The sequence below is a fragment of the Thunnus thynnus genome, chromosome 21 (genome assembly GCF_963924715.1).
Source record: "Thunnus thynnus chromosome 21, fThuThy2.1, whole genome shotgun sequence".
NCBI lineage: Eukaryota > Metazoa > Chordata > Actinopteri > Scombriformes > Scombridae > Thunnus > Thunnus thynnus.
The window spans coordinates 1057196-1083327 of NC_089537.1; the positions used below are offsets into that span (position 1 = coordinate 1057196).

A 26132-nucleotide genomic window follows, 5' to 3' on the forward strand; every position below is an offset into this window, starting at 1 on the left:
TTCATACTGGCAGCTGCACCAACTAGCAGCAGCTAGTTCACATTGTCATTTGTGCTATTATTTGTATAATTACTAATAATTACCTAAAGAAAAGTTAAGAAGACATAGCTAGCTTCTATCATTAGCTTCTATCAGGTAGTTGAGAGAGAAATAGAGGGGGGGGGGGTCATTTTAGTTCACTTTTAGTTACTTTCTGAGAGTAAATGGCCGACGGGGACGCAGCGCTTTGTGTGAAACACTGATCAGAGACAGAAAAGTGGAGAATATTGTAGGTACAGTCCATAAGTTTTGTTTGATTCTTGGGAGATTTTGTTCAGTTTTTATGAAACAAATCTAATCCCATAGCTTTGTCTTTATCAGCTTTTCTGAAAACCTGTGATCCAGTTTGTGGTTTAGTCTGAGTCAGTCCAGCAGTTTGATCCTACAGGCTGTGAGATGTGGTACCTGTAGCTGAATCTAAAACTTCAGTTTAAGTTAAGCAGAAGTCGACACTGACTCTTTGTGATTCAGAGTAATGGAGTTACACTCGGAGTGCTGAACAGTTGATACGGACTGTTTGTTTTGTGCCGGAGCCCTGCTGATGATTCCTGCTGCTGTGTAAGTAAACAGTGACCTGATATTAGAGGCTGCTGCTTTATTATCTGCTCATAATCCCTGTAACTGTGATCCTTTAATAAAGCAACCGAAGCACATCAGGCCCAGATGGAGCAGAGTGCTTTTGTTTCTGTTATCATCAGAGAGAAGAAGAGACGTACGCTGCAAAAAATATCAGAATGTCAGAACAAGTCTGTTTGTAAGGTTTGGTGATCTGTGGATGAATCAGCTCCAGACTGAACTAAACAAACTAACATGTTATTCTGACTCCTTCACTCTGATATCAACACAAACTGTTCTTAGATCTGATTGGACGAAGCTCGTCTTTACCACTGATTTTGATTTAATTACCAATTTTGTCTTTGAATTTGTCTTACTAATTGTAATTAGGTTAGTAATGTCACCATATTATCATTGTAAAAATAGGATACTATCTTATTATTAATAGCAGGTTGCTGTATTACTATTAACTTCTGCCTCATTGTTTTATTTTACAGGTTGCTTAATTTTATACTTATTTCCCTAAAACCCTCTGGGTAATTCGCAGGTATTTAATGGTTAATTTTTAGGACATTTGACAGAGAGGGTTGTGCGATTTGGTAGAAAAAAAAGAAGAAAAAATGATAAAGTGTTTAGCTGGTAGGTGTCTGCTCATTATATTTGGGTTTGTTGTTGCAAACATTCTTTCTAAACAATTCTTTAACCTACAGAAGTTTTGTGTGTCAGACGATATATGAATAGAATAATACGAGCTGCTTGATAAAACACAACTTTATAACAAATGAGTCAATAGAAACTAAAACTCATAAAATCTTCAAACAGAGTCCTTCTTCTAGACCAGAACCACAAGAAGGAGGATGGAGGACCTGTTCAGACTGGACTTCACACGACTCATTAGTGGTTCATTAGGTTAATGTGGAGTAAACCGTTTGTTAATCCAGACTTGTTAACGGGAACGAGCCGACATGAGTCTTTTCTTTTTGCAGTGTAGACAGACAGCTGAGGGAGGTGTGGCTATAACACACACACACACACACACACACACACACACACACACACACACACACACACTGAGCAGTGATACTCTGCAGGGCTGAAACTCAGACGACTGCTGCTGGACAAACACTTTCACTGACTTTTTACTGTCTGTCTGCTCTGCAGAGGAAACTGGATGTACGACAGGACGGACTCTCCTCGAGGATTTTAGCTTTTAGTCCAATGAAGCAGTTTGAGAACTTTTCTCTACAGATTTTAATTTGCTTCAGTTCAGTTTTTATTTTCCTGGCAGGCGGATGTTTGACCGTTAGATTCAAAGTTCAGGGTCGGAGGTTCTTTGGTTTGGTCGAGAGATTTACTGTCTCTAACAAAGTCAAAACAACTCGGTTATTAAAGATTCTGCAGCAGATGAGAGGATACGAGCAGCGGATTTACAACAAGGAAAACAAAGAAGCAACAGCCAATTAGAAGAGGTTTTCTGTCTGTGGAGCCTTGTGATTGGCTCACTGCTGATGAAGCTTGTCAATTGTTTTTTTAATTAGTTTAATTGGATTCTTCACAGCTGGGAACCAGGACACATTTACATTTACACCACATACTTTAGTTTACTTTGGCTCGAACATTTTTATTTGTTTTTCTTAGTTTAGTTTTAAAGTGTAAAGCTGATAAGTATGTTGTTTAGTTTAATTTATAGTTTATTTGATTGATTTCTGTTGCTGATACTTTGATTTATTAGTCAGATTTTGTCAATAAGTTTACGCCTATTAATGATATTCTGTGTATTTTAATTGTCCCACATTAGTTTAAGTGATTAATCTTTTTAATCTTTTGATGAATTTATTGATTAATCTTTGTTTTAGCTTAATTTCTTTAGTTTAATCTTAATTGTTTCATCCCAGAGGCTTATTCATTGGGTTTAGTTCAATTAATTTGCTAGAAGTAATTGATAATTTAATTTATTGATCACATAGCTTTATTATATATACTTTAAAGTAGTTTAGTTAATTGAGTTTAGTCCATAAATGTAGTAGAGTTGATCACATGTAGATTCGTCTTTGGTTTTGTTTAGTTTTGAATAAACTGATTTCATGGCGATGAAGCGTCTGAGCAGCCTGATGCTGAAAAAGTGGAAGGTGAAGGAGAGATGGACGGGGAGGAGGAGGAGTGAACCTTATGGAGGAGAAGATGAGGAGGAGGAGGAAGAAGAGGAGGAGGAGAGGCAGACAGACAGGAGAGACAGACGGATGCTGAGGAGAAAGTCTGAACCCTGTGGACCGATGGAGGGAGACGAAAAGATGGAGGAGAAGAAGAGCGAGCGCGGCAGGAAGAAAGAGCGGCGGAAGTCTGAACCCAACATGGAGGAAGAGGACAGGAAAGACAGGGGGAGGACAGACACAGGCAGAGGGAAAGAAAGGAGGAAGTCTGCATCGTGGATGATGGCGGAGGACAGAGCAGGAGGACAGACGGACAGGAGGCAGCGAGAGGCGGACAGACGGACGTCACGGCGGCGGTCGGAGCCTTGCGGGATTCTGTATGTCCAACTGCTTCCTCTGTCCAACAGGAAGAGGCGGGAGCTGCTGCAGAGACGGACAGGACGCAGGATGTCCTGCAGCGAGGACGCGGACGGACCAATGGACGAATTTGGACAGATGACCAGGGGGAGATCTGAACCCATTGGCCCTCTGGGAAATAGTAAGCAAAAGAGAACATGGACATAGTTGTAGTGTTTTACAGGACATACATTTGTAATCAGGCAGTCTGGTTGCTGTGATCTTCTCTTGACTAATATAAACACACTGTATACCTTGTAGTTATGCAGAATCACCATAGCAACTGCCTCACATACAGCACCAACAACTTTACAACACGGCTACCTAAACAAACATAGTAGCCACTTACTAATGTCGTTATTACTGCCTGAGAACACCCTAGAAACCCGCCTAGTGTTTCCATAACAACCACCTAGAACACCTTGGAAACTACCTAGAAACCCCAATGAATACCATAGCAACCACCTAGCAACACATTGCCAATCATCCAGGATCACTACAAACCATGACAAATACCTTAATAACCACCTAGCAACACCATAGCACTGAGGGAAGTCATTGCTACTGCCTGAAAACACCCTATAAACTGTCTAGTTACTACCCACTATTTCCATTACAACCACCTAGAACACCTTAGAAACCACATAGAAACCACTAAAAAACACCATAGCAACCATTTGGGAAAACAGCTGCTTAGCAAAACCATTAGGGCTGCAACTAATGATTACTTTCATTAGGGACTGATCTGTCAATCATTTTCTCATTTTATCGATTAGGTGTACAATCTATGAAATGTCGGAAAGTAGTGAAAAACGTTGATTTGTTTGTTCAATGTTTCCTAAAGCCCAAGATGACGTCCTCAAATGTCTTGTTTTGTCCACAACTCAAAGATATTCAGTTTACTGTTATAGAGACTAAAGACACCAGAAAATATTCACATTTAGAAAACTGTAATCCAAGAGTTGTTACATTCTTTCTTACAAAATTACTCAAAACAATTAATCAATTATCAAATAATTGATGATTAATGTTCTGTCCATTGACTAATCAGTGCAGCTATAAAAACCATAGTACTTAGTTGAGTCCTTGGTACTGCCTGAAACACTCCAGAAACTAGTTACTCCCCACTATTTCCATAGCAACCACCTAAAAAATCACCTTGAAACTAGTCAAAATACACTAGCAACCACCTAGCAACACACAACCAACCATCCAGGATCATCTCCGCAAACCATCACAAAAACCCTAGCAACCACCTGGCAACACTGTAGCACTTACTAATAGTTATATCCTTGCTACTGCCTTAAAACATGTATAAACTATCTAGTTTCTACCTACTATTTCCATAGCAACCACCTGGCACACCGTAGGAGCCACCCAGAAACTACTCAAATTACCATAGCAACACTCTGATCACCACTCATATCACTGTAGCTACCACTTATGTATCACACATGCATGTATCTCACAACACCCAAGCATCCACAATCACTATAAAATCCATCTGGTAGGAGCTTTCAGTCCTGCTACATGATCTTCATCAACAGATGAAGTTTGTCAGTTTTCATGGACTTGAAGATGTTCAAATTCATTATTCTGAGTATTTCTGGTCCACGTTGGCTTCAAAGCTGAGGTTAAAAGTTTATTGTTGAACTTGGAGACAACAGCTGAGTAAAAGGTCCATTTAGTAGCAGCTCTGGAGCTTTCAATCATATCACAGGTTTTAGCTCTTAAGTCAACATAAAGTCCATAAATACAGTCCAATGACAACTGGGCAAACTCCATCTGCTGATGAAGACCATGTGATATGATCAAAAGGCCTGTTTTCAGCTCTCGTCACAGAATCTTTGTGAGTTCAGCAACTCAGAGAAAAGTATAACAAATCTAATCCTGTTATCGCTGCACAGGTTGACCCATGCAGTTAGACTCAGTGTCAGCGTGCGTCATTCCACCACAGCAGACACGTTCCTCCCAGCAAAACTAAACCTGTAATCACTGTTTGTGTCTGTGGCTGTGTGATTATTATTACTCTGTATCATTTCACTGAGCGCAGTTCAGACTGAAAACACTCAGAGGAGTTTTTAGTTGTAGGAACAGTTATGTTACAGATGTTATGTTTAGTGACATCACAGCTCCTGTGAAGGAGAGAACTTTTTCCTCCCTGTCTTTATGATGCTATGAAGGTCAAAGTGTATGCTGTGAAAAACAGCTATCTCCTAAACGTCAGTCTGTTGTGAATGAAGAAAAACTGCTTTGTTTTAACCTTGGTGGTAGATTTGCATTTTTTTTTAGATAATCCTCTTGGTGTTTCAAACATTCTGTGATTTTTTGAATTGTCTCAGTCTACAAAACTATTATTAAACTACATAACTATTATCTAAAATCTTAAAGCATAAGTTTAATGTTATTCTGTTTTTCTTAATGTGACCAAATCTTGCAGCTTGCAAGCAGGTTTACTGAAGTCCAAACACCGAACACTGTTCTGTATCTTTGGTTGTTTCTAAAGTTGTTGCTGAGGTTTTTCCAGATCTGATTCAGCTCCAACATGTACGGATGGATTTGAGAAGTTGACATTTGGAGTAGAGAAGGAGAAAAAGAAGTGAAATCCTGCTACTATAGTTTGTTTACGTAGCCTCCGGAGCCGGAGGAAGCTTCCTGAAACTAACCAATCAGAACAGAGTGGGCTCATCAGGAGGCGGGGCCTTAAAGAGACAGGAGCTAAAACGGCCTGTTTCAGACAGAGGCTGAACTGAGGGGCTGCATAAAGGACCAGTAGAAGATCAATAAGGAGTTTTAACTGGAAATCATGCAAAGATATTCCAGTAGAGCACCAGAATATAAATATAGAGCTGGAAATGTGCAGAATATGAGTCCTTTAAGGATTTTTAGTTTTGTCGTCAGTTTAAAAATGTTCAGACTGTTGAGAGTTAAGTCTGAGAAAGAAGGTCCTCATAGAGTATTAATTCTACTGTGTGTGTGTGTGTGTGTGTGTGTGTGTGTGTGTGTGTGTGTGTGTGATTCTAGCTAAGTGTGTGTTTGTGTATTAGACAGAGGTACAAGGTAACCTACATTATTTAACACACACACACACACACACACATAGTCTGTACTCACTGTTCTCTGTTGTTGTGTCTGAGGTTGTGTTGACGACATTATTCACATATTTCAAACGTTGTCCACAAACATGAGATGATCTGGCAACAGAGAGAGAGGTTTGGGTTTGTAAAGCAGGTCAGTTTGTTCTGAATCAGCTCAAATGAAACTTAAAGCTGCACCGATTAATATCATTACATTAACAATCGACTTGAAGGGAAACACTAAGATCTATGAGTTTGCTGGTACACTTCACAGGAGAGTCCAGGATTTCAGGTTTTTTCTGATTCTTGCTGCCAAAAATGTTTGATTTTGCAGCAGCTTTTCTCAAAAATTGAGATACAGTTTGTGATGTTTTATGTCTCTATTTGTGGTAAAATTGCGGGAGCTGGTAAAAAAACTGAGAGCGAAGGAAAATAATGTGATTTTTTAAAAAACTGCTACCAATGAAGAGTCATATGTAATGACGTCCTTGGATGAAAAGCATCCAGCAGATCACAGAAACATCTATATTTCAGCTCTAATGTTTCATGTATTTTATGAACATGAGAACCATGTGGACTCATAGTTCTATAAAACAGAAAATACTGTACTTGAGTTCCATTTATAACCTTTATTAAATAAACTTTCAGCTCAACATCAGCAGCAAATAAAATCATCAATAATGCCATTAAAATAAATCTAGTTTGATGTTTATGTTTGAGGCAGATTATGTCTGAACAACATCAGCTTGTCTTCTTCTGACTCACGGAATCAAACCTCATTTGGGAACATTTGGGAACATTTGGGAATTGTGTTGCTCGTCAATGGCATCATGTTTGTTGGCAGGTGAGATTTGTCCATCTTCCACCTGAATGACGTCAGTTACCGCCACACCAAACGCCACGATTGGTCCGAATCACAAGCAGCTGTTGATTTGAACATTTCATGCAGAAAAGTTGCTGTAATTCAGCAAAACTGCAGCTCTCACAATCTCAGTTCCCTGGAGGAACTGGAGAGTGACTGGCTCAATATTATTCCTAAATGAGACCCATGTGTTTGTGTGTCTCTGTTTGTATTTATTATTAGTCTTTATAATATCACCTATCAGCTGTCACAGAGGACCGCCGTCCACCATCGCTGCTAAATATAGACGGTTATCATGGTGTGTGTGTGTGTGTGTGTGTGTGTGCGTGTTTGTGTGTGTGGGTGTGTGCGTATTTGTGTGTGTGTGTGTGCGTGTTTGCGTGTTTGTGTGTGTGTGTGTGTGTGTGTGTGTGTGTGTGTGCGTGTTTGCGTGTTTGTGTGTTTGTGTGTGTGTGTGTGTGTGTGTGTGTGTGTGCGTGTCAGTGCAGTGACTCAGTGTTTCCTGCAGAGGGCAACATCTCCTCACAGACTCATTATGTGAATCTTTACCTTTACTGAAGTGGATCAATAAAGGTCCATTAAAAACTCTTCTTCTTTTCTGTCTCTATTTCTGTCCTTCATCACTTCTTTCTGTCCCATCCTTTTTCTTCTTTATCCCTTTTTTCTCTCCTCCTCTTCCTCCCTCTCTCACTCCAGCCTACAGCCTCTCCTCCCCTCCTCCTCCTCCTCCTCCTCCTCCTCCTCATCCTCCTCCTCGTCAGGAGGAGGTGAGTGTTTTCCGTCTGGAGACGTACCTGACAGAGCCGAAGCGTCCGGAGACCAGGAGGCTGCGCTCCTTCTCTTCACCCCCTGACACCGGACAACGCTCCTCTTCCTCCTGCTGCCAGCCGCCTCTTCCTCTTCTGGCTCCGCCTCTTCCTGTCAGGAGGCTGGTGAGTGAGGAGCGTCTAATGATCCTCCATGTTTGTTGGCAGCTTGTTGTCTGTTCTGTGTTTGTGAGCAGCTGACGTTCTGATGCCTCTCATGTATCGGCGTTACAGTCGAGTCACAGATCAAAGCGTCCGTTTATTCTCAAAGATGAATAAATACGTGGAACACAGTTCCTGCTGTCCTGAAGGAATTTCCAGAAAATATTCTCTCTGCTGCAACGTAAAAAAGATTTTATCTAAACCAAAGATGTTCACTGACGCGTCTTTAACCTCGCCGCTGGTCGTCCCTCTCTCTCTCTTTCTTGCAGTTTCACTGTAATCAGGATGTGTGAACAAAAATATGGAGCCTACAAACGTCCTTTTTTTGGAAATCCGTCTGAAGCTTTTCATGACAATAACTGTAGAAGTGTCACATTTAAACAGCTCTGAATGAGAAAAACCCTTGAATGAGCAGGTGTGAGTCCAAACTTTTGATTGGTTCTGTAAAAGCAAAATTCAATCATATGATTCAGTAAAGCCTGAATCACATAAATCATCAAAGAAGAAATAATTATGACAAATACATTAAACAAGTAGAATAATAGAGGGTAATAAGCTACTTGACCAGAACGGTTGAAATGACAAAGCAAGTGCAAACTAGCAAAAACAAAATTTGCATTAATACGAGGAAATGCTGTCAGTCCTTTAATTATTGATGCATTAACATGTCGACTCAGCAGTAATTTAATGTTCCAGTCGGCAGGATACACACACACACACACACACACACACACACACACACCTCGGCTGCGTTCGGCTGTTTCCGGTCGGGCTCGGCACCGTGATGCTGACAGAGTGCGTAAAAGTCACAAGAATGTTACCGGAAGCGATGCTTCCAAAATAAGAAACTAGATCACGAAAATGCAGAACACATTAAAAAAATAATATTACAGCAGGAAGCAGTTTGAATGTTATTCATAAAAACAATTTAGTCTAAAGATGGTTGCTAAGGAGAATGGAGTTCTGAAAAGGCAAAGTTTGCATTCAACATGTGGAATTCTGGTGGAAAAGATGAAGTTTTTTACAAGTGTGTTTTTGAAACTGCCTTTTTTGCAAGTTTAAAGCAAAGGACCAAATTCTTAAGCAAACTTTTTTTCTAATACATGTATGCATACACACATGCAGCACGGTTGCTCAGTGGTTAGCACTGCTGCCTCAGAGCAACCCAGCCGTGGGTTTCCACTGGAAGCTCTGGTTTCCTCCCACCATCAAAGACATGTATGTCAGGGTTCATACTCCTGTCAGTGCCCCTGATGAAGGCACTGGCTACAGAACTGGAGATGGTCTTCGTACGCTGCACTGCGGCTGCTCACCGGACAAATTTCATGTCAATGTATGTGAGTGCTGAGAAATGACAATAAAGAAATCTTAATCTAATATATCGTTACTAACTGCATTATGAACAACAACGCCAACAATAAACCAGTGACTGAAGACTGAACAATAACATTATAACAGACAGATCTGTGAGCAGAAGAAAAGATTCATGTCAACAGACAAAACAGAGGATGAAAATAATTTTTTGAGTAAAAGTCAAAGACTCAGTGAAAGTAGGAATATTGTTGTCAAAAATACTCCATGACAAGCAAAAGTCCATTAGTACTTGAGTAAATGTACGCAGGTCTTCCCGCGACTGCACAGACTCCAGAGAGCTCCTATCTTCACTTTTTATCACATTTTGGTGAAACTTTATCCTCGCGACAGGTGTGCTTTTGTTGTGAAATCCTGTATCGGAAGTTTGGTGTGTTAGCTCTGCCAGCTTGTTAGCAGTGGTGGTCCATATTTTTTTCCTAGGATGGCGAAGTTATAACCCGCCCTACTCTGCCTCTGATTGGCTGACCCTGACATTCTTACCTCAACCCTAACCAATCCTACTCCTCATGCCTGAACCTAACAAACGAAGGCAGCGAGTGCTAGCCAATCAGAGGTAGAGGAGGGCGGGTCATGACTTCCCCTTCCTAGGAAAACAAATTTGGCCTCCGACGGTCGCATCTGCTGTTTTTTTAACCTGGCGGACAGCGGCGATCTTTACCGACAGGAGACGACCGTTCACCGGCAGACAGCAGGTCCCTTCAGCCGCACAGAGACACAAGATGGAGCCGTGAGGAGTTTATCATCACCGGTTAGAGCTTCCAGCGGAGAGAAACGGAGAGAAACGGAAGGAAAGGAGAGAAACGGAGAGAAACGGAGCGCTTAATGAACGGCGACTGTCGAGTAGGTGCCAGCTGACGTCACACACGGACAAATAAGCTTAAAAAATCTGCGTGTTTCTCACTAAAACCGCTCTCACTTCACGGTAACACCGTTCAGGACGCGGTCACTCCATCTCGTTAATGATAACATGTCAACCTCATCATCGGCTGCTGTCTCCATCACCGTTAATGAATCACATGATTACCTGATTACCAGACGATCCGTAACACCGCGCTCCTAAAAACGCCTCAAAATGACTCCAGACCGGTTAACGTGTGTCCACACCCCCGTTAACATCCAGCCAGGCCGCTTTACATCCGTTAAAAACATGTCTTCAATTATCCATATGTGCTGTTATCAGAGGTGGAAGAAGTACTGAGATCCTTTACTGTAGTAAAAATACCAATACAGCCACGTACAAATACTCAAGTACAAGTAAAAGTCCTGCATGAAAAACCGGACTACAGTAAAAGTACATAAGTATTATGAGCTTGATGTAGTTAAAGTATTGCAGTAAAAGTACATAAGTATTATGAGCTTGATGTAGTTAAAGTATTGCAGTAAAAGTACATAAGTATTATGAGCTTGATGTAGTTAAAGTATTGCAGTAAAAGTACATAAGTATTATGAGCTTGATGTAGTTAAAGTATTGCAGTAAAAGTACATAAGTATTATGAGCTTGATGTAGTTAAAGTATTGCAGTAAAAGTACATAAGTATTATGAGCTTGATGTAGTTAAAGTATTGCAGTAAAAGTAGTGGTTTGGTCCCTCTGACTGATATATTATTATATATGACATCATTAGATTATTAATAGTGAAGCATCAGTGTTAGAGCAGCATGTTACTGTTGTAGCTGCTGGAGGTGGAGCTAGTTTACACTACTTTATATACAGTTAGCTAGTTTAGTCCACTGGTTCCCAACCTAGGGGTCGGGCCCCTCCAAAGGGTCAGCAGATAAATCTGAGGGGTGGTGAGATGATTAATGGGAGAGGAAAGAAGAAAAAACAAAGTTCTGATACACAAATCTGTTTTCAGTTTTTGGACTTTTTCTCTAATCTTTGATTTTTGCTGAAATATTGGATCATTTGAACATTTATTGAAATGAAAGCATGTGAGAAGTTTAGAGGGAAAAATCACTATTTGGTGGAGCTGTTAACAACTCATAGACATGTGAAATGTGACCCGACTACACACTGCTTTTTGTAAGACGTCAAAAGACAAAAAGGTTGGAAACCACTGGTTTCATCTTTAACAATGTGTTGTATTTTAAAAGCTTGTTATATTATCCATTGTGTCAAATCTTCATCTGAAAAGTAACTAAAGCTGTCAAATAAATGTAGTGGAGTAGAAAGTACAATATTTCCCTCTGAAATGTAGAAAGTAGAATCACATGGAAATACTCAAGTAAAGTACAAGTACTTCAAAATTGTACTGAGGTACAGTATTTGAGTAAATGTACATTTCTCTCTGTCCTCATTACAAAGTGTGTGTTGGAGAGAAAACACCTCCTGTGGATTAACTGACATACAGACAGAATGTTCAGCTCAGAAAATGGTGAAACATGTTGATCACTGTTTCCTAAAGGTAATATATGTAGGAAAATGTTCGAAGGAGACATTTGTCGATTGTTACAGGCTGAAACTTTGAGTTACTCTTTAAGGTCTAAAGATAACATACAGCAGTTTTGATGAGAATGAAAGACTCATGAAGGTCCTGACTGACAGTGTTGGTGCTCTGTTGTCGGCAGGTGGAGGTTGCTGACGGCATGTCGGAGCAGCCGGATCCTGATGATGCCGGTAAGACTCTGAACTGTTGAGGGGAGGAGGGACCAGATTTTATGTCTGTCATGATGCCTCCAGAAGAAGAAACATTTCTGCTGTCTAATATTATTGAAGTAATGTTGAAACACTCACATGGATTAATGTTTGGAAGACATGAAATCTCATTTTCTCAACAATTAACAAATAAAAATAGTATTAATTTAATTAGGTAAAGAGTAACTGAACACTAAGATAAGTTTTTATTGATCCCAGATGGGAAATTCATATGTTACAGCAATGCAAGAGACAAGTAAACAGATACTACTACTTTTATGTTCATCTGGAGTAATTCCAGTCTGACCAGTTCAAGGTCCTGACTGGATGCTTTTTGCTGTTTTCAGTTTCATTAAATGGGATTCAGACAATCTCACACAGACTGTGAAACAGAAGCTGTCAGTCAGTGAAACGTTTCTAAACGTTTAAACCTGAAGATGTGAGTTTTGTTGAAGAGCCGAAGCTAAAAACTGTCTTCAAAACAATCACAAGAAGCTTTTCTGTTGAAAAAAGCTGCAGCCGGAGTTCAGTTCGGTCGACTGTGTTAATTATTACTTTATAAAGAAAGTTGATTCCGGCAACCGGCCATCAGCTGTTCTGTTGTCATGGCAACAAACAGCTTAGAGACAAGCTCAGCTGATCACCGTGGCAACCAGCCTGCAGAGATTAGTTGCTGACCAACACACACACATTCTTGTTAATACTGTTATGATAATCTGAAGGGTGAGCCGTGATTCAGCACATTTTGGGTCTGTGATGTCACTCTGTGTCATGATTAGAGATCATTTAACACTTTTTTTTCCAACATCTTTGTTGACATTAAAGGTCACATATTTGACATTGTGGGTGTGTGTGATGTGCTGTTGTGTGTAGCTTTGTATTTTGTATTTTGTATTGTGTGTTCTGTGTTTTTTGCTTTGTACCGTTTGTTGTTTTATTTTTTTTTTTGTTTTATTTGTCTCCCTCTTTTTTTTTGCTGATCCTAAAAATGATCCGATCCGTGACATACGATCTGAACCGTGAGTTTTGCACCCCTAGTGTTAACATGTCAGCTTTGTAGACTATATTTTGTATGTGGTTCATATAGATCAGAGTGTGTAAGTCATGTATTTGATACATGCATTCATACTTTCTGATGTGAACCTACACTTTTAGATCTGTGAATCTTTTAGTGTTCATATTTCTGTATACTAAGAAAATACACAGGAAACACGTGTAAATCAAGTGATATCTTGTCTGTTTTTGATGAGAACATAAATCTGTTGTCACAATAGAACAATACTATAAATTTGAATTTCACTTTGTTGGTAAAATCACACATCTGAACCAGTCCATGGCTAAAATTAGCTCTTCTTTGTTCAGAAACAGTATGTATATGCTAAATGTCTGTAAAGAAGCAGCCTTTACACCACTCAGGTTTTTGTTTTTAAAAGCAAATTGTTTTATTGGTATATAAAATTGCCCCCCACCCCTCTGATTTCATCAGGTGGGGGACAATGAGATAGTTTGATGCAGTATGTTGGTTTTCCTCCTGCCCTCCCCAATTATTTGAGTCACCAGCTGCCACTGGTGTGGGGGTTGAATGCAACTCATTTTTGTAGGATACAGCAGAAAGGCCTATATACATACAGTACATTATATACAAACTCTGTATGAAGTTTGGTGTTATTATCATTTATTTTACAATAATTATAGGTCTTATATGTATAATTCAGTAGTGGGGATGACCTATGAGGGGAAGGGAAAAAATGGAGTGAGGGTGACAGTTTAGTGATAAAGTGCTGCAGAAAAATACCATCAATACTAAATTTGTAGCCCTGTACTGCAGTTTTTCCTTTATTAGGGCCCAAGCACCTAGCGGTTCACTCACACTCTCCATTCAAATATATGAGTATCAGTTACTTGTTGTCTCTACACACCTGACAGTACACATGTCAATCAAACTTTGACCAGGTCATGTGGGTCAAAAGTCTTTACTTTTCTAAAAATAGACTTGATGAAAATTAGGAAAATAATTTGTTTTACACACAAACTCATCAAGAATTTTCAATTTACTAATTGAAATGCAAGTGAATGGGCCCAGAACTTGCATGATTTTGATGACACAGGTGTGAACGAGACAGACATGTCTCACACTGCAGAAAACTCTCATCCTCACACCGTTGAGATTTGATGTTTCGCCATGACAGAGGAAGTTGCTATAACTTTATTGTAAATGCTCCAGTCTGCACCAAACTTCTCCCGGCCTGAACACGTCTACATGACAATATTCCATCAGTGATGCAAAGTGGCTGAATAGCGCCCCCTACGAAATTTCAGTGAAGCAGGCCCAGCAGCAGGCAAAATAGTGGACAAAGGAAGTGATGTTTATCTCCTTCTTGCACTGTCTGAAAACAGCCGGGTCTGAAGACATCTACATGCCCGTGACAGAAGACCTTCGACTGCACCGCAGCCCGACGTGTGCGGAGGCGCGAGGGCCCGATCAACGCTGCTTGCAGCTTCAGTTTATCAGTTGTGTTACAGATCTTCTTATTGACAAACAGAGATTAATGCATATATAAACCTTCAGCTTTCATCAGTAACACTCGCCCTTCTAAGGATAAGTGTCTTTGTAACCATTGGTTTAGCCTTTTCTTCATTTTATTAATAATTACGTCTCAGTACATCTTTTTTCCTAATTCTTCATGATGGTAATCCCCAAATAAGTAACCTTTTCTTTACAGTATACTTTACAGATGGAGGGTGAGTTATAGTCTTCAAGAGAGAGAGAGGCTCACATTTCTTCAAGTTTAAACAAAGTCCAGATGCTGCAGAGAATGATTCTATTAATTTGATAGCACTGGGTACTAGAATTTTTTAGAAATAAGGTCTTCAGTAAGTCGACTGATTATACTTTCTCTGTCTGCATGGAAATTCCTCTTAAAATGTTGTAGTCACTATTCAATAAAGAAATAGGCCGACTATATTTTTCTTCTTGTCAACAAATCTCATGTTTGGATCCAAACCAACAATGAACTGATCTAGTAACAAGTATTGCGTGTGTGTCAAAGCCTGATATATCTTATTCCTCCGTTGTTGTCCGGAAACTCTTAAAAACACGTCAGTGAGTCACACCACTGCACTGGGTGACATGTTCCTTCATCATGAAGAGTTTGGTCACGTTAGAAACGGATCACATTTTCAGTCTCTGGAGGTCAGACATGCTTGTTGGACGGTGAAAATACCCCTCAAACCTCCTCCCCCTGCACCTGTCTGACGGTGGATAAGGGGGGGCTGTTTCATTCATGACACAACTATTTCTGTCACTTTTCATATGAACAGCTGAGTACGACACTATGACCGTCTTCCAAGAGAGACTGTGTGGAAACATGCGGTGTCCTCCTCCCCTCTCGTTTCCAAGCCTGGATTCTGGACTGTTGTGCTCACAAGAGACAAACTTCTTTTCCCCGCTCATGATGAAGTGTGAGAGGAACAGAAGTGACTCTACAGCTGACGCATCGCTCTGGATTCCACCATATTTCTCTTTTGGGCGTTGCCATGGCAATGTGCGTCCATGAATTTGGGGGGCAGAGCTTCTGAAGGAGCACAAAGGGAGGGGTGTATTTGTTTGAGTGTTTAGTTCAAATACCAAAAGTTGACTCTGGCTCAACCTTCCAGCAGTCCAGCGGGGTGCCACTGCAGTCGAAACGCACCACCTCCATTCAAATGAACCGCATCTCACCGCACCGCCTGAATTATGCTGAATATCCACTGAGAACTGTGATCCTCTGACTTCTCATCTACGAATAGTTACTGCTAAGAGAGCAAATAAGTATAGATATTGATAAGCAGTACAGGTATCCATAGTCATGATATCAGTGAACAGATCAGGATGATGATGATGATGATGATGATGACGACAGGTTTTCTGTGTGTTTGCAGCCTCAGAGGAGTCGGAGAGAGACATCTACATGCGCTTCATGAAGTGTCACAAGTGTTACGACATCATCCCAACCAGCTCCAAACTGGTGGTGTTTGATACCACACTGCAGGTGAGACAGACAGACAGACAGACAGACAGACAGACAGCTGACAGACAGACAGACAGACAGACAGACAGACAGACAGACAGCTGACAGACAGACAGACAGACAGACAGACAGACAGCTGACAGACAGACAGACAGACAGACAGACAGACAGACAGCTGACAGACAGACAGACAGCTGACAGACAGACAGACAGACAGACAGCTGACAGACAGACAGACAGACAGACAGACAGACAGACAGCTGACAGACAGACAGACAGACAGACAGCTGACAGACAGACAGACAGACAGACAGACAGACAGACAGACAGACAGACAGACTCAGTTTTCCATATTTAATGATGTCCAGGTTGGTTTTTGCTCACAAAAGGTTTTAATGCAGTTCATGAATCATTCAGTGTGTGTGGAGAGACACAGTACAGACAGACCAACCTACAGGTCCTGTAAGTTCAAAGAACTTTGATGCTTTTAAAGGAAAAATACAAACAGTACATGACGTAAGTTTTAACTCTTTAATTTAAAAGAAACATTAAACTATTAGTAAGAGTTTAGTTCAGTATTTTAATGAATAGAAACCTGATTTAAACCAGAGTGAATACTGATTCATTATAGGAAACTTTATTGTCTATATTTGCTGAATTGTAGTGCATTCACTAAAATTAATTAACTGTAAAGTGTTCATTTCCTCTGTAGTTAGTACAGAGTCCTTTCCAGGAACCTGGTGATGAATTAACATATATGTACATGTCAGATGTCAGCATTATTATTATTATTATTTTAATTTATTCTTTTTTTTATGAATGTTTTTTTGTGTTTCAGGTAAAGAAAGCTTTCTTTGCTCTGGTGGCAAACGGAGTGAGAGCTGCTCCACTGTGGGAGAGCAAGAAACAGAGCTTTGTAGGTAAGACTGATCTTCTTCTCAGGCTGTTATAATATTCACAAAGACCTTGAGAGCACATCTATATTTAGCAGTAACACACAAACACACAAACACACACACACACACACACTTCATCCTCACTCTGTATTTCAGCCTTCGTTTGTCGTGGAGGTCATGAATCTCTCTCTGTTTCAGGAATGTTGACCATCACAGACTTCATCAACATCCTGACCAGATACTATAAATCACCCATGGTAACACACTCGCACACACACACACACATGTCTACACTGCATTGCCTCATAATAATAATAATAATAATAATAATGATTTATGGTCGCCCCCCTCTGATTGGCTGGATTAAGCCATAAAATTCCAGTGACACCTGGTGGTTTGTGGAACTTGTAGCAGCTCTTTGAGACTGGAGCTGAAGAGCTACAACACTCTCACCAGTATTGATTTTATAATACTGTTGTTCAGAAGTGCCGCAGTAGATGCACATATATATATATATGTAAACAGAAGCGCGTTCCTGCACATGCTCAGTAGTGTCTGCCATACACAGAACTACTCTCCAGAGACTGAAAACATCATCACTGTTATCATCTCCACCCGTGAGGCGCATATTAACTAGTTCACAGCTTCACACTGTCTGAACACAGAGGCAGTCACTTACGCTGAAGACACTTTTTTATTTTTCAGTTTTTAAGGACTTCACAACCCGAACCCTGCTGCTGTGTTTCTGACACTTCCACAAGAAACTTATTCAAGCAGATAGATAGGAGCTACAGACATTTTAATTTTTCATGTTAGTTTTTGCTCCAAAAATAAGGCTGGGAGTGGAAGAGGTAAAAATACTATTATTATTACTTTATTACTTGGTGTCAGGTGGAAATGTTCCCCACGTTTCTGACTATATCTTTACAATGTACATCGACATATTTCTCAACTATTCTCCTCTCTTCTGATCCCACTAAAGTGCGTCTACTGAGTGTTATTTATCTTTAAAAGTTTCAACACTGTCAAACTGACTGAAGCTCTTTCTACACGTCATCAGTCATCAGACACAAGCGCCGACTTAACTCGAGTGAAAAACACCTCGGTATCGTCCGCGCGTCACTACTGTGATATACATTCCCCGTAGTAAACAGGCTACAACATGACAAACCTCTGACATGGAGCTGCTGTTCATCAGGCTGGTAGTTCAGTTCAGTGTCATGTAGCCTGACAAGCGTCTCTGTCTTCAGGTTCAGATCTACGAGCTGGAGGAACATAAGATCGAGACGTGGAGAGGTTTGATTTCTCTTTGTTTGTTGATGTGTATCAAGTTGTAAGTGTTGTGGTTTCATACATTAATAATGATTGATGTGTCCATGTTGACAGAGCTTTACCTTCAGGAGACCTTCAAACCTCTGGTCCACATCTCACCTGATGCCAGGTACGTGTGTGTTGGTATTTTTATACAGAGTTGCTTTCAGGCTCTATAGTTAGAACTACTGAATAATTTATTGTCTGCTGGAAATAAACTGAGGAGGAGACGAGGAGAAAAGAAGTATTGAACAAATATTCCTGTAACTCAAAAGTGATGAACCTTTCTTTCTGTCTCTCTCAGTATATTTGAAGCTGTGTACTCGCTGATAAAGAATAAGATCCATCGTCTTCCTGTCATTGATCCGGTCAGTGGCAACGCTCTCTACATCCTGACACACAAGAGGATCCTCAAGTTCCTGCAGCTGTTTGTGAGTCTTCAGCCGGTTTACATGTGACACAGCGGGGTGGGGGACAGCGGGGGGGGGCATCTGGGTTTAACACCAGTGAGCAGGCTGGTGAACTCATGTCCAGTGACAGCAGAGATGTTTGTATTGACCACAGATGAAGAATGTCTGTTCTTCAGTCTTAAATCGTAGCTTCTGTGCGACCTCCACAGTCTGGATGTGAACCTGCTGTTAAACCAGTCAGCTGTTTCAATCATCAAACTCCTGATTTCTGTCACTGTAATTTAAAGAAATGCATCATTTAATACAAACACATGATGCTGTATCAGATGGAGGAATGTGACTCCAGTTCCGTCTTCAGCGCCGTTCCTGTCGGCACGCCGCTCAGAATGAAACACAAAGATTTAATGGAGATCTAAAAGTTAAGTTAAGTTAAGTGCTACAACTAACGATTATTTCACCATCAATTAGGTCCATTAAAAACGCCCATCAGTTTGCTTCAAGGTGACACCAACGACTTATTTGTTCTCCTGAACAACACCTGAAAGATTAAAAATAGAAAAATAGCAATTTTATGAAATTGAGAAGCTGGAACAAGAAAATGCTTTGGCATTTTTTGCTATTAACAATAAATCAATTATTAAAATAGTTGCTGATTATATTTTCTGTCGATCAATTAATCTACTAAATGTTTCAGCTCTGTATGATTCTGTAAAAGAAACATAACACGAGCACCAGGCTGACAAAGCTCCGTCCGATGTAGATACCTCATATCTAGCAGCTCCTGGTCGGTCCGCTGTCAGCACGCCGCTCAGAATGAAACATGACGATTTAATGCAGATTTCTGAAAGTCAGATGGATTTGATGGAGCAGCTGATAAAAAGTTCAAACTGGAACATTTAGTTTGTAGATGAAAACAAATATCTGATATATTCAACACAGAACTGCTGCTACAGGATGGAAACGCTTTATAAATATCACAGTAATACGCCTCCACAGCAGTTAGAGAGATTTATTTACTTCCACCTACAAATCCACATTCGTTTATAGTGAACTGGTTACAAGCCAGTTCAGGTTTAGTGTCTCTGTTTAATGTCAAGTCACCAAATAAAGTCATAAATCTGTGTGTGTCAGGTGTGTGAGATGCCCATGCCGGCCTTCATGAAGCAGACTCTGGAGGAGCTGTGTGTGGGGACGTACACCAACATCGCCTACATCCACCCCGACACGCCGCTCATCACCGCGCTGTCCGTCTTCACACACCGCCGCGTCTCCGCCCTGCCCGTCGTCGACCACAACGGTAACTGTTAACACAAATATCAGAGTGACTGACTGAGTGCACAGAGAGGCCGGTGAAGGCTGGAGGATGGAGGGATGATGGTAGTTAAGAGGATGTTTCTGTTTGCAGGTAGAGTGGTGGATATCTACTCCAAGTTTGACGTCATTGTGAGTAAATCTGTGTTCTGACATCTTCATGATCAGAGGTGTTTGTACTGTATGAGGAAACACCTATTTGAGCACCTGTGTGTGTGTGTGTGTGTGTGTGTGTGTGTGTGTGTGTGTGTGTGTGTGTGTGTGCAGAACCTGGCGGCAGAGAAGACATACAACAACCTGGATGTGACGGTCACTCAGGCTCTCAGACACAGATCGCAGTACTTCGAGGGAGTCATGAAGTGCAACAAACTGGAGACACTGGAAACCATCGTGGACCGCATTGTGAAGGCTGAGGTAACACACACACACACAAACACACACACACACACACACAACATACACAAATAAATGATTTTTAGGTATTTGTTCCTTCTGCTGCTGAGAACTGAGGTGTGTGTGTGTGTGTGTGTGTGTGTGTGTGTGTGTGTGTGTGTGTGTGTGTGTGTGTGTGTGTGTGTGTGCAGGTTCACAGGTTGGTTGTTGTAGATGAGGAATCTCGCATTGTTGGCATCGTCTCTCTGTCTGACATCCTGCAGGCGCTGGTCCTCACCCCTGCAGGTACACACACACGCACACGCACACACACACACACACACACACACACACACACACACACACACACACACACAGGTCTCTTATTATAGTTGTGACGACACTCATCTGTCTCTCTGCAGGTCTGGGTAGGAAGGAGTCTCTCCCCTCTCAGCCAACAGCCTTGGAGCCTGGTAGACAGACAGGCTGCGGGGACACTGATACTGCAGAGACCAGCCAGCAGGGGGAGACAGAGAGGCTGATGGAGGGGGAGACAGGTGAAGGAGAGCGGGAGGAGGAGGAGCAGGCAGAGAGACAGATGGAGGGGGAGACAGGTGAAGGAGAGAGGGAGGAGGAGGAGGCAGAGAGGCTGATGGAGGGGGAGACAGGTGAAGGAGAGAGGGAGGAGGAGGGGGAGATAGGTGAAGGAGAGAGGGAGGAGGGGGAGACAGAGAGACAGGAGGAGGGGGAGACAGGTGAAGGAGAGAGGGAGGAGGAGGGGGAGATAGGTGAAGGAGAGAGGGAGGAGGGGGAGACAGAGAGACAGGAGGAGGGGGAGACAGGTGAAGGAGAGAGGGAGGAGGGGGAGACAGGTGAAGGAGAGAGGGAGGAGGAGGAGGCAGAGAGACAGGAGGAGGAAACAGGTGAAGGAGAGAGGGAGGAGGGGGAGACAGAGAGACAGGAGGATGGGGAGACAGGTGATGGAGAGAGGGAGGAGGAGGAGACAGAGAGACAGGAGGATGGGGAGACAGGTGATGGAGAGAGGGAGGAGGAGGAGACAGAGAGACAGGAGGAAGGGGAGACAGGTGAAGGAGAGAGGGAGGAGGAGGAGGCGGAGGGAGAGACAGGTGAAGGAGAGAGGGAGGAGGAGGAGACAGAGAGACAGGAGGAAGGGGAGACAGGTGAAGGAGAGAGGGAGGAGGAGGAGACAGAGAGACAGGAGGAAGGGGAGACAGGTGAAGGAGAGAGGGAGGACGGGGAGACAGAGAGACAGGTGGAGGGGGAGACAGGTGAAGGAGAGAGGGAGGAGGAGGAGGAGGCAGCGTGACATCACCATCAGCTGTTTCTCTGGACTTTGTTGCGACTCGCTGCACTTGAGTCGAGCTGCTCACCACAGAAGAAGAAGAAGAAGGGACGGGATCAGGAGTACTAACGGCAGGCTGATGTGTGATTGGCCAGAGTCCCTGCAGGGCTATGATTGGACAGCTTCTCTGGAGGTGGGAGGGGCAAACAGGTGACTGACATGTGCTTTGAGCCATGTCTCTCTGAGGATCATTTATTGTTGATCACCGTTCAAACTTTTGTTTCAAGCTTCTGAAGGAGTTTCATGTCTCTAAAATCACCATAGCAACATAAATCTAAATTACGCCAATACTGCAGAAGTGTTGAGGTAAACTTAAAAGCAGCAATGTGGCACCAATCCTGAGTATGAATTTGTTCCTATAAAAATAAACATGAAAGCAGCTATAATCAATATCTTTATAACTCCACAGCCTGATCTGTCAGTGTGCAATGTGTTAGTGATGAACCTACAGAGAATTATCAGTGACTCTGCAGCTCTTCTCGGCTTTACGGAGCTTTGTGGTGAGTTTCAGCTCATTGTTCACTCTCAGCGCTCTCATAGCATCGTTTTAGGCCGCAGCAGGCAGCTGTTTTCAGAGAAAAAGCTCTAAAAAGTCACTGTACACTACCTGCCCAGCACCAAACAAACAGACACAGTTAGCTGTAGACTAGCTGGTGAACATAGTGGAGCATTAAGCAGCTAAAGAGCCAGATATTTCCCTCAGGAGTTGGTAGAGAGTAAAAACAGAGCTAAAAGAGAGTGAATATTGGACTTACATTCACCAGGTGGACAGAAACACGACTCCAAATGCATGATAATAATAATAATGATAACTGCTGGATGTGGAAATAAGCAACTGTTTGCTAACAAGTTCAACATGTCAACTTAAAAGATGATGATGTGTCAGAGTTGAGTTCACTACTTGTTTCTTGTGAAAACTAGTGGACAAAACATCAGTTGATGCAGGTTTAGGTAAATAAATATAATCCTCAGATGTTAGTAAAAATGTAAATGATCAGGTAAAATTCTGGTAAATTCCTTTCTTCACTTTTGTTGTGGAGATAGAGATCCGCTCTCACAAACAGAAAAGATTAAATAATGACAATTCCAGCTGCAAATTACATTTCTTTGTAAATTGTAAAATAAAAGTTTAAAATATGCTCACTACTACAACTTGTGTTAGTAAAGGAGTCACACTCTTATTTATCTCATGGACTGTACGTTATTATAAACAGCTTTTACTATTTATTTTTACAGCAGTTTGTCCATCGTGATAAAAAGCACCAACATGTGACTGTGGAAAATAAGTGGATAGCAATGGACAGCCCATTTATTCTTCATACTCACACTATACTAACTGTAATGTTGAAAATGCTGAGAAAATTTAAAAATACATAAATAATAATTCATACACTTATTTACAGCCTTACTTGTGATATTTGAATATTTCTGGTGTTTCTACAGATTCTTATTCTATCAAAGTTGTGTGATTATATCATATTTACTGGCTGAATATAACCAGCAGGTGTTGCCAAATCAGCCAGGACTGAAAACTGAAGGATTGATGATGTAAAGATAAATTATAAAATTATAGATAAATACTCAGTACGAGTGTTTTATTGATGAACAAAGAGCCATGAAACTCAATCAGAAATATGATCAACAGAAAGAAGATCAAACTCCTGTATAAACATGATTTATTACAGATATTATCTCTTTATTTTAATTATTCTGCATTGATTATTGCCCCCACAGTGATGTCATGTGTGATGTCACAAAGAGGCGGATCCATCATGTTGTCATGGTGCCTTTCATTTCAGTTTCTGATATAAATTATTATTATTATAAGAAGTTTTAATTCCAGATATCACTGATTATCACTATTTATCAACTTAGATTATCATGATTCTGATATAAGAAATATTAATCACTTTATATGTAAAGATTGTATTTATATTGTTTTATAGATATATAAAAATTAAATATCAGTTTTGTTATTTTGGTGTAAAATTTTAAATGAATCTGTAAAAAAAGATTTTATTGTTAATTTATTTATAGTTTATAGTTGTGTTCACATGTATCACAGATTTTGTGATACTCAGTGAGACTGTAGGTGGCGCTGTATGATGGTCTGTACAGAGAAACTGATTTATTTCAATCAAAAGTCACTGTGAGACTGTTAGTCTCACTGTAAGACTGAACCTGATCACCTCCTGAACCTTTTTTTCTTTTCAGTTTTAATGTAACGATCAGGTGGAAACAGTAAAACTGATAAATCTCAAACACAAACAGAACGATTAAACACCAGCAGCCGCTGAAAAATTTTAAACCTCTCCCTGAAATATTTTACTGTAGAAATATTAAAATGTGTTTCAGCGTCTCCCGTCTGATAAAACAAAACTCAGAAAGATTAAAAAAAACACAAACAGCTGCTTCATGAGTGAAAACAGACTCAGCAGTTTGTGTTGATGTGAGAGGAACAGACAACAAAAAGCACAAACGCTCTTCACACAGAGACACTAACTAACATGTTAGACCTTGTCTGTGTAATCTGTAGGAAATGTCGATTTAGCATTTTAATGCGAGTTAGACTGTTGGACTGTTTCTCGACTTTACCTCTCCTCAGAGCCATGAAATAGTCCGACACATAACTCACTGTAACACCACGGCCAGTCGCTTTTACACTTTAAACAAACGAGATATGACGTGTATATCAGTGAGTCTTTGAGGTGTAGGTGGCAGCTTCATACTTACTGTACAGACATGAGAGCGGAATCAATCTGAACATCTGACTCTCAGATAGAGAGATTTCCTAAAATGTGAAACTGCTCCTTTAACTTAAAGATGTTTGATTTTGTTGCAGCATCCAAAACCTGAAATGTCTGTCAAACTGAATGATGTGAACTTTGAAATCATCTTTTGGTCGTCTGTTTTAACTAAAATCTAAAGGTGTGAGGTCAAACTGATCTGACTCTTTACCTCACTGCGCCTGTTTTTATAAATGTTCTGTATATGTTGCTGTTAAAACAATCAATAAAACATCTTGATGAACTTTCTTTTTATACGTCACGTTTTATGTTCACAACCACAATACATTTCAACTCAACCATAGACTGTAAAAAAAAATATGGATGCGGTCACCGTCTCATCACCCATTGGTTTCCAAACTGCTGTTTTGAAGCCTTGAGTATAGCGATTTGACCATCGCCATCTTGGATTTGACTGTCGCTATGTTTGATTTTTAGAGCATAGAAATGACCATATTGGGATGAGAGGGTGGAGCTGACCATAGCACTAGCTGCTAGCTTGGTTAGCATGGTGCATTTACAATCTATGGTTAACAGTATTAAAAAGACAATTACATCTGATTGACAAGAGCCGTGACACTGTTTACATAAAAGTTGGTAAACTCTTCAAGTAAAGGCTAATGCTAATTTTCACCAGCAAAAACAGGCCTAAAACCTTTAAAACAAAATGTACTCACCGAAAAAACTGATCATCCAACTCACTGATGGGTCTTTTATTACAACCAAACGCTGAACAACACTCTGTTTGGGCGACCACAATGTTACAATTGACTTTAGTGAACTACAAACACACTGTGAAATAGCAGCAGCTACGCCTAAATGCAATGGTTACATTACGTAAGCAACGTTGTCACCATGGTAGCGACTTGTCAATCAGAACGTAGCCACACCCTAAAGCATGCGCTAAGAGAAGTAGGGTCATTTTCATAGACTTCCATACAATCAGACTTCTTTTTACAGCTAGTGGAGTCGCCCCCTGATGGCCGTTAGAATGAATGCAGGTTTTTGGCACTAGCTTCATTGGCTTCATTTTTCAGCCTTGGAGGTTGCCGCTTGGTCCAGACTGAAACATCTCAACAAGTATTGGATGGATCGCTATGAAATTTTGTTCCCCCAGAGGTTGAATCCTGATGACTTTGGTGATCCTCTGATTTTTCATCTAGCACCATAATCAACTCAAATTTGTAACTTGTCCAACCACAAACTGGTTTTCACGTTTATGTTTGTATACAAACACACTAGATGTTAATCAGTGCTCTTTAGAGGTGTTGAAAGGTGTATTTCAAAACTTTGGTCAGGCTAGCTGTTTCCCTCTGCTTCCAGTTTTTATGTTTAACTAAGTTAATCACTCTTTGACTCCAGCTCTGTACTGAACACACAGACATGCAACTGGTTTCCATCTGGCTCTCAAAAAGAATGATTCTGATGCAGAATGTTCTGATAAAGATTATTTCCCAAAATGTTGAACTATTCCTTTAAAGATCATTGTTTCATAAGATTTAAGCTAAATTGAGCATTACTAGTCAGAAAAGAGGAAAAGGCAACAATAAGAAACAAAGGAATTCTTTATTGCTTTAAACAATGATGGTTCCTTTCTTGAAGAAGAATCACAAAGATT

General features: G+C 40.8%; 1 protein-coding gene across 4 annotated transcripts; it reads left to right on the top strand.

The window, feature by feature from the left end:
- Positions 1–1677: 1677 nt before the first annotated feature.
- Positions 1678–24763, top strand: LOC137173335 (5'-AMP-activated protein kinase subunit gamma-2-like). 4 transcript variants are annotated; one of them, XM_067578138.1, is made up of 15 exons: positions 1678–3282; positions 7776–8011; positions 11989–12037; positions 15977–16086; positions 16904–16985; positions 17160–17218; positions 18212–18257; positions 18348–18402; positions 18577–18703; positions 19814–19979; positions 20088–20125; positions 20261–20407; positions 20578–20671; positions 20788–21492; positions 21655–24763. In XM_067578138.1, exons 1-15 carry the CDS (start codon positions 2679–2681, stop codon positions 21690–21692), a joined length of 2556 nt encoding a protein of 851 aa, XP_067434239.1. In that variant the 5' UTR covers positions 1678–2678; the 3' UTR covers positions 21693–24763. The 4 variants fall into 4 exon arrangements, with proteins under 4 accessions (XP_067434239.1, XP_067434238.1, XP_067434237.1 ...); XM_067578137.1 differs by having other exon boundaries at positions 1678–2063; positions 2660–3282; positions 20788–24763; XM_067578136.1 differs by having other exon boundaries at positions 20788–24763.
- The last annotated feature ends 1369 nt before the right edge of the window (positions 24764–26132 follow it).

Coding starts and splice junctions, on each gene's coding strand:
- LOC137173335 (XM_067578136.1), top strand. CDS start 2,679: ATGGCGATGAAGCGTCTGAGCAGCCTGATGCTGAAAAAGTGGAAGGTG. Junction 16,986..17,159: donor CAAGAAACAGAGCTTTGTAG/GTAAGACTGATC, acceptor TCTCTGTTTCAG/GAATGTTGACCATCACAGAC. Junction 20,408..20,577: donor ACCGCATTGTGAAGGCTGAG/GTAACACACACA, acceptor GTGTGTGTGCAG/GTTCACAGGTTGGTTGTTGT.